This window comes from Dromiciops gliroides, chromosome 1 (genome assembly GCF_019393635.1).
Source record: "Dromiciops gliroides isolate mDroGli1 chromosome 1, mDroGli1.pri, whole genome shotgun sequence".
Lineage (NCBI taxonomy): Eukaryota > Metazoa > Chordata > Mammalia > Microbiotheria > Microbiotheriidae > Dromiciops > Dromiciops gliroides.
Window position 1 is genome coordinate 78,517,540 of NC_057861.1, and position 14,503 is coordinate 78,532,042.

A 14,503-nucleotide genomic window follows, 5' to 3' on the forward strand; every position below is an offset into this window, starting at 1 on the left:
TGGGTGCTTGACACAGCCCCGCCCCTCCTGGACCCAGGGTTCGAGAAACCCTGGTGCAATGCGGGGAAAGGGCAGGAGTTGGGGGACCGAGGGGTTCCCAAAGCCCACCCTAACCTGGAGCCCCTACTTTCTCTGGGGGAAGGGACGGGGATTGGAAGAAGGGTCTTGCCAGACCCCGGGAGAGTCCCGTCAGCTACGGTGGGGTATTGGGAGGGAGGGGCACCCATGACCTTCAAGAGGCTGGCCTAGAGGGAGCCCCCCAAACTGGTTCTGTCCCCCCTTGTGTTTAGGGGTGATTAATTCCTTACCATCTTCAAGCCCCAGGTTCCTCCTCTGTAAAAGGGAATAACGGGGCAGCTAGGTGGCACAGTGAATAAAGCACTGGCCCTGGATTCAGGAGTACCCGAGTTCAAATCTGGCCTCAGACACTTACTAGCTGTGTGACCCTGGGCAAGTCATTTAACCCCAATTGCCCCGCACAAAAAAAAAAAAAAAAGGAATAACACCTAGATTACCCGTCTTAAAGGGCAGTTATAAGGTTCAGATGAGATAATGTGTCTAAAAGTAAAATATTCCATGTTGATCCTTCCTTATTACTCTTATTAACCATAAACGACTTTTCTCTTTTTTGACACCCAGCCTGGGGACCTTTGTCAGTCCTATCTTTTTGTTTTTTGTTTTTGTTTCTTTGCCCCTGGCTTCTTCTTCTTCTTCTTCTTTTTTTTTTCCAGGTTTCTCCAGTAACTAATGACACTCTGGAAGAGATAAAGCAAAGAAACAAATAAATACATACAAACAATCCATATACAGGATAAATAGGAAATAATTAAGAGAGGGAAGGCACTAGAATTAAGAGGGTTTGGGAAAGGCTTCCTGTAGAATCTGGGGTTTTAGTTGGGATTTAAAGGAAGTTAGTGAAGGCAGTAGGTAGAGATGAGGAAGGAGAACATTTTAGGCATGGGGGACTGGAGAAAATGTCCAGAGCCAAGATATGGAGTATCTTGTTTAATGAACAGCAAGGAGGCCAGTGTTGCTGGATCAAAGAATACATGAGACAGAGTAAAGTTCAAGAAGACTAGAAAGGTGTGTATATATGTGGGGAGTGAGGATATGACAGTAGGTTATAAAGAGCTTTGAATGTCAAACAGGATTTTCTGTATGAAATCTGGAGTATAGGAAGCCACTGGAATTTATTGAGTAAGGGAATGACAGTCTGACCTGCACTTTAGGAAAACTGCTTTGGTAACTGGTAGCATATAGACAGGGTAGCTCAAATTTTGCCCTGACACTTAATAGGTGTGTGGCCCTGGGCAAGTCACTTACTAAACTCTCTGAGCCTCATTGTCTTCGTGTGAATAATAATAGCACCTACCTCCCAGTGTTGGTAGGTAGGTGGTACAGAGGATGGACTGGAGTGGGGAGAGGCTTGAAGTAGGCAGACTCACCAGACCTGCATCATGGTGGTAGCAGTGTCAGAGGAGAGAAAGAGGCATATTTAAGAGATGTTGCAAAAGTGAAATTGACAAATATGGACAACAGATTGGATATGGGGGTGAGGTGAGAGAGAGGAGTTGAGGTTAACATTTAAGTTGTGAGCCTGAGGTACTGGGAGGATACAGTAACAGAGAAGGTAGGAGGAGAGGAGAGTTTAGGGGACAAGATAATGAGTTCAGTTTTGGACATGTTGAGTTTAAGATGTCTCAAAAGCAGTTGGAGTTCCAATATTAGAGGTCAGTGGAGAGGATAGAGCAGGTAGGTAGATTTGGGAATCTTTAGCATTGAGATGGTAATTAAATCCAATGTTGTCAATGAGCTCACCAAATGAAGTAGTATAGAGGAAGAAGAGGATAGGGCCCATGGGACACTTATGGGTTAGAGGGCATGATCTGTTTGAGGATCTATCCAAGGAAACCAAGAAGGAGCAAGCAGTCAGGTGGGAGTGACTAGAGATCTGAAAACCTAGAGAAGAGAGTATCAAGGATGAGGGGTGATCAACAATGTCAAAGACTGCAAAGAGGTTGAATGGAATTGTGTGAATATGTAGAGAGGTTAACCTTGTTAAGTGTAAGGTCACCTTATACTGTGAGACAGGGGTGTAGGAGAAGAAGGTGGCAGAAGGTTATATGAGTGATAGGAGATGAAAAAGAGAGAAGAGTGAGCTCATTGTGAAGGGCCTCATTTTTTTCTGTAAAATATGAGGCAAAGTTCTTAGTTGAAACAATGAGGGGAGAGGGTGCCATGGGAGATGTGAGAAGGGATAAAAAGGTTTGAAAGAGCTACTATGTAAAGAGAGTTGATAAGGGAGGCTTTAGTGGGCATTCCCTAGCAGCAGCGAGGTCCAGTTGATGTTGTGTAATGTAAATTTGTAGTGGACACCCAATAAGAATAGTTGTATGATTTTCTTCGTATTCATTCAGCTGCATTTGAATAGGTTTGAGGGTGGCAGATGGTATGAGTGATCTAAGGCTGAATAAAAATGAATGTCTGGAACAAAATTGACTATGTATCAGGTGAATCCAAAAAACCAGAGGCTGCAATCATGTTATCAGACAAAGCAAAAATTAATATATCCTGATTCTTTTTTTTTAGGGGGGGGTCATGCGTTTAGGTAGCGCAGAGCTTCTTTCTGAAGTTGCTTCTTGCTCAGTACACAAACCGACACCACTAGTACCAAGTCTCCTCCTCAGTTAGCTCTGGATCTGTGATCAAGAACTGGTTAGTGTATGATGATGATTCTTGGCACCTATTCATGTATTTTGCACAGAGTCAGATATTTCTGTGTGGTGCTGGGATATCTTACCCTGATACACAGTTTGTTCTGCCCTGAATTGCTTTGCCTGACTATTTCTGGCTAGACCCAATCGCCTGTGTCCACAGAACTCTCTGTTTTTCTTTGCCTGGGCTGGAAAAATGACTTACCATGCTTTTTTTCCTTTGATTTCCTAATTAGGACTCAGTCTGGTGCATTTTCTAGATCCGAGTAGAGGACTTGGGCAGGTCAATAGCTTGGGTGCACTTGATCTGCTACTCTAACATCTTGGCCACAATTGGCATTTTTTTTTTTTTGTGGGGCAGTGTGGGGTTAAGTGACTTGCCCGAGGTCACACAGCTAGTGAGCAGCAAGTGTCTGAATCTGGATTTGAACTCAGGCCCTCCTGAATCCAGGGCCGGTGCTTTATCCACTGTGCCACCTAGCTGCCCCTCGCAATTGATTTTTCATCTTAGTTCATGACTACATTTGTCTCATTAAATATTATTAAGTAGCTCCAAATTAAGTTGAATAAGTTGCTGTTTGAAAAAATTACTGCTGGAAAAACTCAGGCTAGTCAGGGGAGTAGGAGCTGCTATCCAGCAGATGTCTAGATCAGTATGAGAACAGGGCTGTTCTGTCAGTGAGTTCCTGTTGGGTAGAGAAGTAGAGAAGTGTGTTCAGTGGGGTTAGGTTCAAATAACAAAGAAAGGGAGAGTTATTCTTTTTTCCCCTACACTTGTGGGCAGGACATGGGGAGTACATAATGAATGCTATGTCTTAACCATACTGGAGAGAAACCCTATAGGTGCAATGAGTGTTGTAAAGCTTTCAGTCAGAGTTCACACCTTATTCTTCATCAGAGGACTCACACTGGAGAGAAGCCTTATGAATGTAATGAATGTGGGAAATGTTTTAGCTGTAGCTCACATCTTTCCCAACATCAGAGAATTCATACTGGAGAAAAACCCTATAGATGTAATGAATGTGGTAAAGCCTTTTGTCTGAACTCACAACTTATTCAACATCAGAGAACTCATGCTATAGGAGAGAAACCTTATAAATGTAGTGATTGTGGGAAAAGTTTCAGTCAGAGCTCACATCTTACTCACCACCAAAGAGTCCATACAGGGGAGAAACTCTATGGATGTGTTGAATGTGGGAAAGCCTTTAGTCGAAGTTCAAACCTTATTCGACATCAGACATCACATACTGGTGAGAAACCCTATAAGTGTCAGGACTGTGGCAAAGCCTTTATTCAGAGCTCACAACTTAATAAACATCAAAGAATTCACATTAGAGACTTTGTAAGAGGCAAAAACATATAGATAAAATCAACATGGCTGTGCTTTTAGTTGACGCTTATGCTTTATTCAGTATGAGTAATTTCATATGAGAGAAATATGAAATTGAACTTATAACTATAGAAAAGCCTTTCATATCAGATCAGTCAACCTTTATTAAGTATCAGAGTTTTTATGCCAGAGAATAATCTAGAGAAGGTAACGAATTTGAGAGAAAACTCTTTGAATAATATTGTGGGTATTAAAAGGTCCTTGAGGGGAGAGCCAGTACTTGTTTGGAATTGGTTAAAAACTAAATGAATAAAATATAGTTACTTCTGTCTCTTAGAACATGGAAATCACTTTGTTAAAGATGTTTTACGTTGAAGAAAGAAAGTAAAAAGAACACAGACTTAGGAGTCAAGAGAGCTCAGTTTTAGTTCTGGCCCTACCACTAATTTTGTGACCCTAGACAGGTTGTTAAATGCCTCTAGGGCCCAGTTTCCTCATATGTCAAATGAGGGTATTAGAAGAAATGACCTCTGAAATCCTTTCCAACTCTAATCCTCCATGTTATTCTCAAAATGGCCTTTGTTAAGATGGAATTTTCACATGTCAAGGAACTTAAAATTAAATGTTTTGATGATTGTGGGTAGAGGTGGTATCTTATCCATCACTTGCATAGTCACAGTGCTGCCATAAAAGGTGCTAGATAAATATTTGTTTAATTTAACCCATTCTAATTTGACCCATGCTGGTTTTTTTAAGCAGTTGACAAGAGAAGTCCACTAAACCTCCTGAGAAAAAGTCAGACATCACATATTTTCAAAATTGTTCTTTTCTTCCAGAATCCTGGTTTGTCCCTTCCTTTCTTCCTTGCTTGCTTACTTGGGATTAGGAAGTGGTAATTGAGCAGGTCATGGTGTTTTCCTTGGTTTCTCAATAAAATTAGAAGTAATTGTTCCTTGATTGCAGAACAACAGAACTACAAACATCTTAGGAAAAGCTTAAGTGTCTTGACTTCCCACCTGTATGACACAGATGGAGACCAGAAACCCAATCTAGTGGTTGCTATGTTCTCCCTCCTCTCCACATTTTTTTTATGTATACAGCTAGCTTTTGAAGCAATGGAAAAAATGGAAATCATGCAGTTCTTTTGGGAGTATCCTTTACAAATTGGAAGTCACTTTGTGTGGAGATATAAGAGTATATTGCACATGGCTTGGCTTGCTTATAAACTATTTTTCCTGGTATGTTTTGAGATACAAAGCACAGAAAAAAATTAAAATTAAGTAATTAATTTTTCCCTCCAAGGTTTTCAGCTGCTGTATACAATATATTAAACCTCTGTATTCATTCAAGATAAACAAATCTTTATCTCAGCAAATGGAGGAAGTGAATGAGATGTTTCCTAGCAATCTCATTCTTTCCTTTGTATTCCCCCTGTATTGTTAAGAGTAATGTTCAGAATCGCTCCTACAAAAATGACACTCCAACACCAGGTGAGGAAAATTAGATGTAATTAATATTACAGTACAGGAAAAGAGATATTAGTTTTACAGCAGCAATAAAGTAAGCAGCCTAACAGGTAACTATTAAATCAGAAGCGGCCACTATGTAAATATTTAGAGGGAAATACATCACCAAATCGGGGAAGCACCAACTCCTTGATCCACTGGCTGGGGGTCCTGATACAGCCTCCCAGAGTCCCGATTGGGAATATCCTGGGCAGAGCATTCTCTCCACGGGTGAGACTCCAAAGAGGCTGAAGCTTTACTCTAATTTATATAGGACTTTAAACAAAAGTGGCTTGTATGATGAGCTAATTTTATGACTGACACCAAGTGAGTTCGTGCAGGATCACTGCCAGAGAAGTTGGAATAAACATTAGTTTCTCAGGGCATACTCCTGAGGGGGAGCCAACCCCCCAGGACTACTCCTGTAATTGTTTATAGTCCCTAGGAATGGCTAGTTCCTGGGACCCTTAGGCAGTTGATCAGTGAGATATGTCTAGGAGGTATCTGGCCAGGATCCCAGCAGGGCATCCTCTGTCAGGCTTCCACTCTTGGTCAAAATGGGCAATTTCCCACATTAAGCTATAGCTAGAGTTAGCAGAAAACATCTGGGAGTTCATAGAGGGGGCAAACACAGGCTTGTGAGCTAGGCCTATGCCTGAATGATCTAATATTCATTTGCCTTTCACCCCCATTTTGGCCCACAGTGCTACTGCATTTTTTTAGCCTGTCTCCCTAATTCTCCTAATCTGGAAGTACAGCAGTTGCTTCTGGTGGCTTACCATATTGGTGCCAGACCTAATGCTCATGTTCAATTGGCTTTAGCCATCCTGAAGCTCAGAACTCTAACTCGGACTCCCCAGAGGTGGGGATTATGGATAAGCACCATCATGCCTGGCACTGCATTGTACTAAATTCTTTCAAGACTGGGTAAGAATTACATATCCTTAATAGACACCAGATTATGAATGAATCATAGAATTTCAGAATTGGAAGGGTCTTAAGAGTTCATTTATTCCAACCCACATCTAAATAGGAACCTCCTTTTCAACATCTCCAACAGGTGGTCATCCAGCCTTGCTCTAAGGCTTTAAGCATTCCATTCCACTTTCAGATAGATCTAATTATTGTTTATCCTTACATTGAACCTAAATTTGACTTGGAAATGTCTACCTCATTCTGCCTCTAGAGTCAAGTACAGGAAGTCTAGTCCCTCTTTATATGTCAGTCCTTCAAATACTTAAATTATTAAAGTAGAATTATTATGCCCCCTGAATCTTTTCTTGTTCAGGCTAAACATCTTCAGATGCTTCAGCTGATCACCTTATGGCATAGTCCCTAGTCTTTCCATCCATCCTAATCATGCTCCAGTTTGTCAGTAATGTTCTTCCAAGTAGGCAGTGCACAGAAGCAAGCACAATATTCCAGATCAGGTAAATCTCATCACCTTCCTTGTAGTAAACATAGCACCTCTTTTAATATGGCAGATTGTGTTAGATTGTGCTGGGGTTTTGTCTTTGGGTTTGGGGCTGTTTTTGCTATCTTTCCTAAGCTGTAGTCACACTTCCAGCCATCCTTACCATTGTAGGTTAACAGGCTTTATTTCCCACTAGAGGACTTTAAGGCCTCTGAGAGCAAGTTGGGGAGATATCTTTTACATGTTGAGGCAGATAAGCTTTCCTTATTTCTTTGAAATCAAACTACCATTTCTGGTACAGTAATTTCTGAGGTTAGTTATTTTAGAGTATCTGGGAGTAGAGTGGTCAGAAAAAAAAATTATGTTTAGTTCCCTATAGAATATCCTAAGCCAGAACATAAGTCCACCTGCTGGAGGCCTCTTCTGTTCTCTGGATCTGCTGGGAATATCAAAAATTCTTCCCAGCTGTCACCTATTCTTTTCCCCAGCCTCTCCCACATCCCTTACCCTAGATTAATGCCTTACCTAGTTCTAACTCTTCCCTTTCATCCAATCCAGGATTCCCAGTGCTGGGATACTAGAACCCTATCTCAGTTCCATTAGCCTGTTTGGCTTGTTAAATAGAAGATAGAGTCTGCACATCTTAGACTCTCTATTGCATCCACCCTATAGCACCTAGGCCATTGGCCAGGAATCAGTGAGCAACCACGTATGCAAGACTTTTTAGTAGAAGAATGAATTCAGGAAGCTCTTTAGCTCAGGGTCTGGGCTTAGAGATGGGAGGCAGGAGCATTGGCCTCTCCAAGTTACCAATGATCAATGATCTCTTAATTGCCAAATTTTCTGATCACCCTCTCCTGCTGGATTCTTTCTTCCCTGGGTCGTTACACTGTCCTCTGATTCATCTCCTATTGTTTGACTGTTCCTTCTCCATCTCCTTTGTTGGCTCATCATCCCTATCATGGCTCCTGTGGGCACCTGAGTCTACCTGGTGGACATTTCCAACTTAATGTCTCAGGAAAATCTTAACTTCAACATGTCTAAAACTGAACCCGTTATCTCTCCCCATAACCCTTCCCTTCCTTCCTTCCTCCCTCCCTCCCTTCCTTCCTTCCTTCCTTCTCTTTTTTCCTTATTTTATTCCTCAAATTTTAAAGTCTAGTCATGCCAGACTTGCTGTTTTTTACACATAACACTCCATCTCCCATTTCTGTGTCTTCTTACTGACTGCCCCTCCCATGCACTCCCAACTTAGCTGTACCAAATTCTTTATTTTCTTCAAAACCCTACTCAAGAATCACTTTTACATGAAGTCTTTCCTGATTCCCTCCCAGGTGCTAAAGCTCTCTTTCCAAGTAATAGTGAAGGCTTATACTTGTATAGTTATAGTAGAAAGAAAGAGCGGGGATAGATGGGAAAAGTGTTGCAGAGATAAAATCAACAGGACTTCATAGCTTACTGAATAATGAGAAGTAAATAAGGGAGAGTCAAATTTCATCTCTTCCTGATAATCTCTTCTTAATTCTCAATCTAATCCAGTACAATGTAATTGAGTGGGCATTTATTAAGCACGTAGTATATACATAACACACTGTATTAAGCATTGGGTACAGAGGGGGGAAAATCCCTGCTTTCAAGGGGATTACATTTATCAGTGATCTAACATTTTAACAGAAGTATAAATGTGATTGTCCAAGGAGGAAGAGAGTGCTATCAACTAGGGAAATCAGGAATTGTTCTCTTAAGTAAGTGGCCTATGACTTGAGCCTTGAAAGAACCTAAGGATTCTAAGAGGTAGAGATGAGAAGCGAGTGCATTCTTGGCATGCAGGACAACATGTACAGAAGTATAGAGGGAGGTAATTGAATCATTTAAGGGAACCAGAAAGTAGATCACTGTGCCTGGAACATATCATATATGAAGAAGACGACTTTGCGAAGTCAACCTGAAAAGGTAGGCTGGACATTGATCATGTGTGGTTTTAAATGCCAAGCTTAGGAGTTTCTGTTTTATCCATAGAGTAAATAGGGAGTCACTAGATGTTCAATAGGGTTTCAGCATAGTCAGACATATGCTTTAGGAAAATTATTGACAACTTTTGTGAAATATGCATTAAAGAGGGAAGAAACTGGAGCTCAATTGGAGGTTTTTGTAATAGTTTAGACAAGCTATGACAAGATTGTGACCTAGAGTAGTGGCCCTATGAGTGAAGAGAAAGGGTTGGATTTGAGAGATGTTGTGGAAGTAGAATTGACAACACTTGTAGCCATTTGGATTTGAAAGGTGAGGGAAAGGAAAGAGGCAGGAATTTGACTCTTGAGGGATTCAAATTCCAGGACCAGGAGTTTGAATTTTGCTTGGCAGGTAATAAGGAACTATTAAAGATTTCTTAGCAGAGGAGGGATGTAATTTCCATGATGAGGTTGTGAACTGGGAAACTTGAAGGATGGTGGTACCCTAAACAAAAACAGGAAAGTTTGGAGAATAAGTGAGTTTAGTTGGGGAAGATAATAAGTTTCATTTTGGAAATGTTGAGTTTGAAATGCCTCTAAAGAATATAGTTGAAGAAATATAATATATGATGGGAGACAGGAGCTCAGGAAGGAGATTAGGGCTGGACATATATACATAGGCATTATCTGCATAGAGATGATAAATGAACCCATGGGAAGTAGTGAAATGATTTAGAGAGGGTATAACAAAGGAAGAGAAGAGGACCAATGACTAAATCTGTCTGGGGTCATGTAACTAATTTTCACTCTGTTTTCTGCTCAACCCTACTATCTTTCCCAGCCTGTTTCTCTGGTCAGATATCTGACTCTCTTTGTGGGCCATTCCTCCGAGTATGTGATCTCCTGCTTACCTACCATTCTACTTTCTCTTCTCTCCCAGTATCAAAAGCTTATTCTGTAACTGTTAAAGCTACCTCTACCTTGTAGACATCAATTTCATTGATCATTCTTTTGTAACTTAACATAGTTCTTTTGTTTTCGCCCAATAGAAGTAACAGGTAACATTTGTATTTTCTATTTATTGTTTCAGATTCTGTGATCTGGACTAAAAATGAATAGTCAAATAAAGAAGATGGAATTTTAGAAGTGGAGCCACATGGAATATTAGAAATATGCCTAAGGGCTATTCCTCTTAAAGCTGGTTTTGGAAAAAACATGTGAACCTGAGAAATTAGAAAGTCATCAAGGAAATATCACAGAGGAAATTTTGAGACAGTTCCTTACCCAGGGAAAGAGGTTTCAGTGAAGTCATGGTGACTCTTAAGAAAACTTCCCAGGGAGAAAAATCTGAAATTGTAAAGCTTGTATAAACAAAAGTTGAGAACTATCTTTACATGTAACGGAAAAAATAAAATACCTTATATGTAGAAAAAAAAAAAAAAGAAAGAAAACTTCCCCAGGAAAATGCTCCCAAGAATTAAACGAATTTGGGAAAAACTTTTCCCTAAACTCAAAGCTTGCTCAAAGTGATACTATAAGAGATGAAACCTATAAATGTGATATCTGTGGGGACCAATTTTTAATTGGGGAGTGTTAGATAAGTGGCTCACTGCAATATTGGGGCAAGGAAGGAGACCAGCAAGCTCCCTCAAAACAGAACAGGATTTATTTTAACAAGAACGAACTTAAAAAAAAATACAAACAGGATCAGTAGGATCAAGGGAAAGGAAATAAAATGGGGAAAGGGAAATTATACAACCTGAAAAAATACCACCACCCAGAAAGCAGCTGAGAATACACAGCAGCACTCCTGTAGCCGTCTAGTTTCTAGCTAGAATGGCGAATTCTCCTCCCTCTTCCTAGCAAATCCCAGCAGCCCCCAACCAATCAGCTGGCCTCTCTGACAGTCACATGACTGCCCTCACTGAGCTTCCAATCATTATAGTTTTGCCAGGCTCATGTAGGCCTCAGCGAGTGGTGATGACATGAGGTGCCAGTGCCATGGCGACGGCTACAACCAGTGGGTGGAGCACCGTGCCATTTGCGGAGCCCCAGAGGCCAGTGTGCGCACCAAGGTTTTTTTTAAAAAAATTCTAGCCAAAAGATGGGTTATAAAAACCTCAAATAACAATTAATTCTTTACAAATCTGTGGCAAAAGTTACATATACAACTCAATCAGTGCTTTTAATCAAATAATTAATACTGGAAAGAATTCCCCCAAATGTAATGAATGTAGGAAAAATTTCAACCAGAATTCATACATTAGGGGAGACCTGGAAAATCACATTGAAAAGAAAACCTATTGTTCTGATAAATGTGGTAAAGCTTTTATTCTGACCTCACAACTCAGTCAACATCAAAGAATTCATATTGGAGAGAAACCATTTAAATGTAATGAATGTGGAAAATCCTTCCATTTGAGTTCACAACTTCTTCAACATCAAAGAACTCACACTGGAGAGAAACCCTATGGGTATGATGAATGTGAAAAAGCCTTTAGTCAAAACTCACAACTTATTTGACATCAGAGAGTTCACACTGGAGAGAGACTATAAATGTCATCTTTGTGGGAAAGTCTTCAGTCAGAGTTCAACCCTTGTTCAACATTAAAAAAACTCATATCTATATTAAATCACAGCAGTGTAATGAATATAAGGATATTTTTTTCTAATCCACACTTTAAGAAGTCTCAAAGAAATCATACTGGAGGGAAAATGCATAAATGTAATGAATGTGGGAAAACTTTTAAATCACTGGAAAGAAACCTTTTCAATGTAACAAATGTTTTAAAGCCTTTAATTGCAGCTCACATCTTATTCATCATCAAAGAACTCACACGGGGAGAAGCCATTTAAATGTGATGAGTGTGGGAAAGGTTTTCTTCAGAGCTCACACATTATTCAACACCAGAGAATCCATACTGGAGAGAAACCTTATGGATGTGATAAATGTGGGAAAGCTTTCACTCAGAGTTCAAGCCTTATTCATCATCAGAGAATTCATATTGGAGAGAAACCCTATGAATGTCATGAATGTGGAAAAACTTTTAATATGAGCACACAACTTATAATACACCAAAGAATTCACACTGGAAAGAGACCCTATAATTGTGATGAATGTGATAAAGCCTTTAGTCAAAGTTCAATGCTTTTCCAATATTAGATAATTAATTCATGCTGGAGTTAAGCCTTATGAGTGTAACGAATGTGGAAAAGCCTTTAGCAGAAGCTTCTACCTTAATGAACATCAGAGAACTCATATTGGGGAGAAATCTTATCAGTATAGTGAATATGAGACTCCCTTAGTGAGTTCAAACCTTATAAAACATTTTACATCTCACACTGGACAGAAATTACATGAATGTAATGAGTGTGGGAAAGCCTTCAGGTGGAGCTCACACCTTATTGTACATCAGAGAATTCGTACTGGAGAAAAACCCTTATAAATGTAATAAATGTGGGAAAGCCTTCAGTTGGAGTTTGAGACTTAGTCAAAATCAGAAATGTCACAGTAGAGGAAACTCATGAATTTAATGTATGTGGACATTTGTAATTGTGATAACTATATTAACTCTCAACCATTTCATTTTGGGGGGAAAGATTTTATCAACCTAATGATTAAATGATGAAAAGTTTTAGGAATGTTGGAAAGACTTCATTAATTAACAGTTTAGGAAATTTATGGCAGAATATAATCCTTGTATTCTTATATGTTGGTTTAACATTAAAATGCTTGTATGTTCCTTACTTATATAGGACCTTCATTTGTTTAGATGACTTATGCTTCAATGTGATCTCATCAGTATGTTTATTTTCTCTGTTGGTAAAGGTCACAACCCTTATCCTCTGGAGATTTTTAGATTTTTTGTTGTTTACTGGAATTATGATTTTATTGGTATAGGGTATAATCAATGAGGAAACTCTTTTCATCAGTGTAGACCAGCATTTGAGCTGCAACCTACAGTCTAAAAGAGAATCTACGACTATAGAGAATTGTCTTTGTATTAAGAAGTTAAATGTCTTGTGGATCACATTATGTCAGAGGTGGGACTTGAAGTTCTTCCTGACTCCAAAATGAAGCCCCTGTTTTTTATATTACACCTTGTCACCCTCAGTTTAGATTTTAAGACCATGAAAAGAGAATTTGTTGAAAAAACACCTCTCTAGCCTACCATTTTAAGTCCTTAATCACCTTTCCCTTCTCTTACCTCCTCAAATTTTCCCCATAGCTTTTGCCAAGACAGTTTGCTTTGTCATGCCTTATGGACAAGATTTTAATCCCAAACTCTTGTTTTCTATTGTCTGGTCATTTGTCATGCTATTTAATGCTAATTAATATGCGACTTTCTATGTTTTCTTTCAGTAGTGATAACTCTGATGGAAGTTGAAAGCTTTCCTCCCCCCCCCCCCCCCCCGCCCTGCAAAAAAGCAGAATATTTTAATTAAACTCACAGAAGTGTCATGGGGAATAGAAATCATATATAAAAACATATCAGGGGCAGCTAGGTGGCACAGTGGATAGAGCACCGGCCCTGGAGTCAGGAGGACTTGAGTTCAAATCCGGCCTCAGACACTTAAGACTTACCAGCTGTGTGACCCTGGGCAAGTCACTTAACCCCGATTGCCTCACTAAAAAAACACAAAACAAACAAACAAACAAAAAAAACCATATCCACAGAATGTTTTTTAAAATTCAGAGTTCTATAAGGAACCAGAATTTTGCTGGAAATTATTTTTTGCCCATAGTTTGCAGACTCCATTTCCTTCCATGAAAAAACTCAACCAACCAATTGAGACATTTTCTCTTCTCTAGTCCAAACATAATAAACAAAGTGCAAGACTTGTAGTTGTGAAGACCTGGGTTCAAATCCTACATCTGACACTAGCTATATGATCATATGCAAGTCAGTTAACCTCTTTAAACCCCAGTTTCATCTGTAAAATGACAATAATGCCAGTTAACAATAATCAATAATGCCAGATTATTGGGGCAGCTAGGTGGCACAGTGGATAGAGCACCGGCCCTGGAGTCAGGAGTACCTGAGTTCAAATCTGGCCTCAGACACTTAACACTTACTAGCTGTGTGACCCTGGGCAAGTCACTTAACCCCAATTGCCTCACTTAAAAAAATAATAATGCCAGATTATTAACAATCATAAGGTTGTTATGAGATTGAAATATGATAATGTATTGAATGTATGGAAAATACCTTGCAAACCTTGAGGTGATATATAAATGGTAGGTATTTCTAGTCACACCCACTCCTTGCTATCATAGTTATTATAGATATAGAGATTTGCTCCCATCATTCTAGAGTGCCTCCCATTTCCCATTTCAGAAAACACAGGTGTAGCTGTTTGTTTATACTTTTTGTGTCCTATCTGGCTGCACTCCCTTGGACTTATGTACCCAGGAACCTCATCATCAAGGAAATTCATCATCCTGTAAGATTTCATAAACTTTAGTACTCACCTCATCAGTATCCTTGGCACCCCTTCTCTTCTGATTGGGGAGCTTGAGGGAGGAGTGAAGAGCTTTATTTGTAAAGTACTTACTGTGTCTGGCACATAGTAAGTGCTAAATAAAT

The 14,503-nt window shown here is 39.7% G+C and overlaps 1 protein-coding gene across 1 annotated transcript; it reads left to right on the top strand.

Moving 5' to 3' along the window:
- Positions 1-3,519: 3,519 nt before the first annotated feature.
- LOC122745765 (zinc finger protein 2 homolog) lies at positions 3,520-12,361 on the top strand. The gene is made up of 2 exons (XM_043991203.1): positions 3,520-4,056; positions 12,104-12,361. Exons 1-2 carry the CDS (start codon positions 3,520-3,522, stop codon positions 12,359-12,361), a joined length of 795 nt encoding a protein of 264 aa, XP_043847138.1.
- The last annotated feature ends 2,142 nt before the right edge of the window (positions 12,362-14,503 follow it).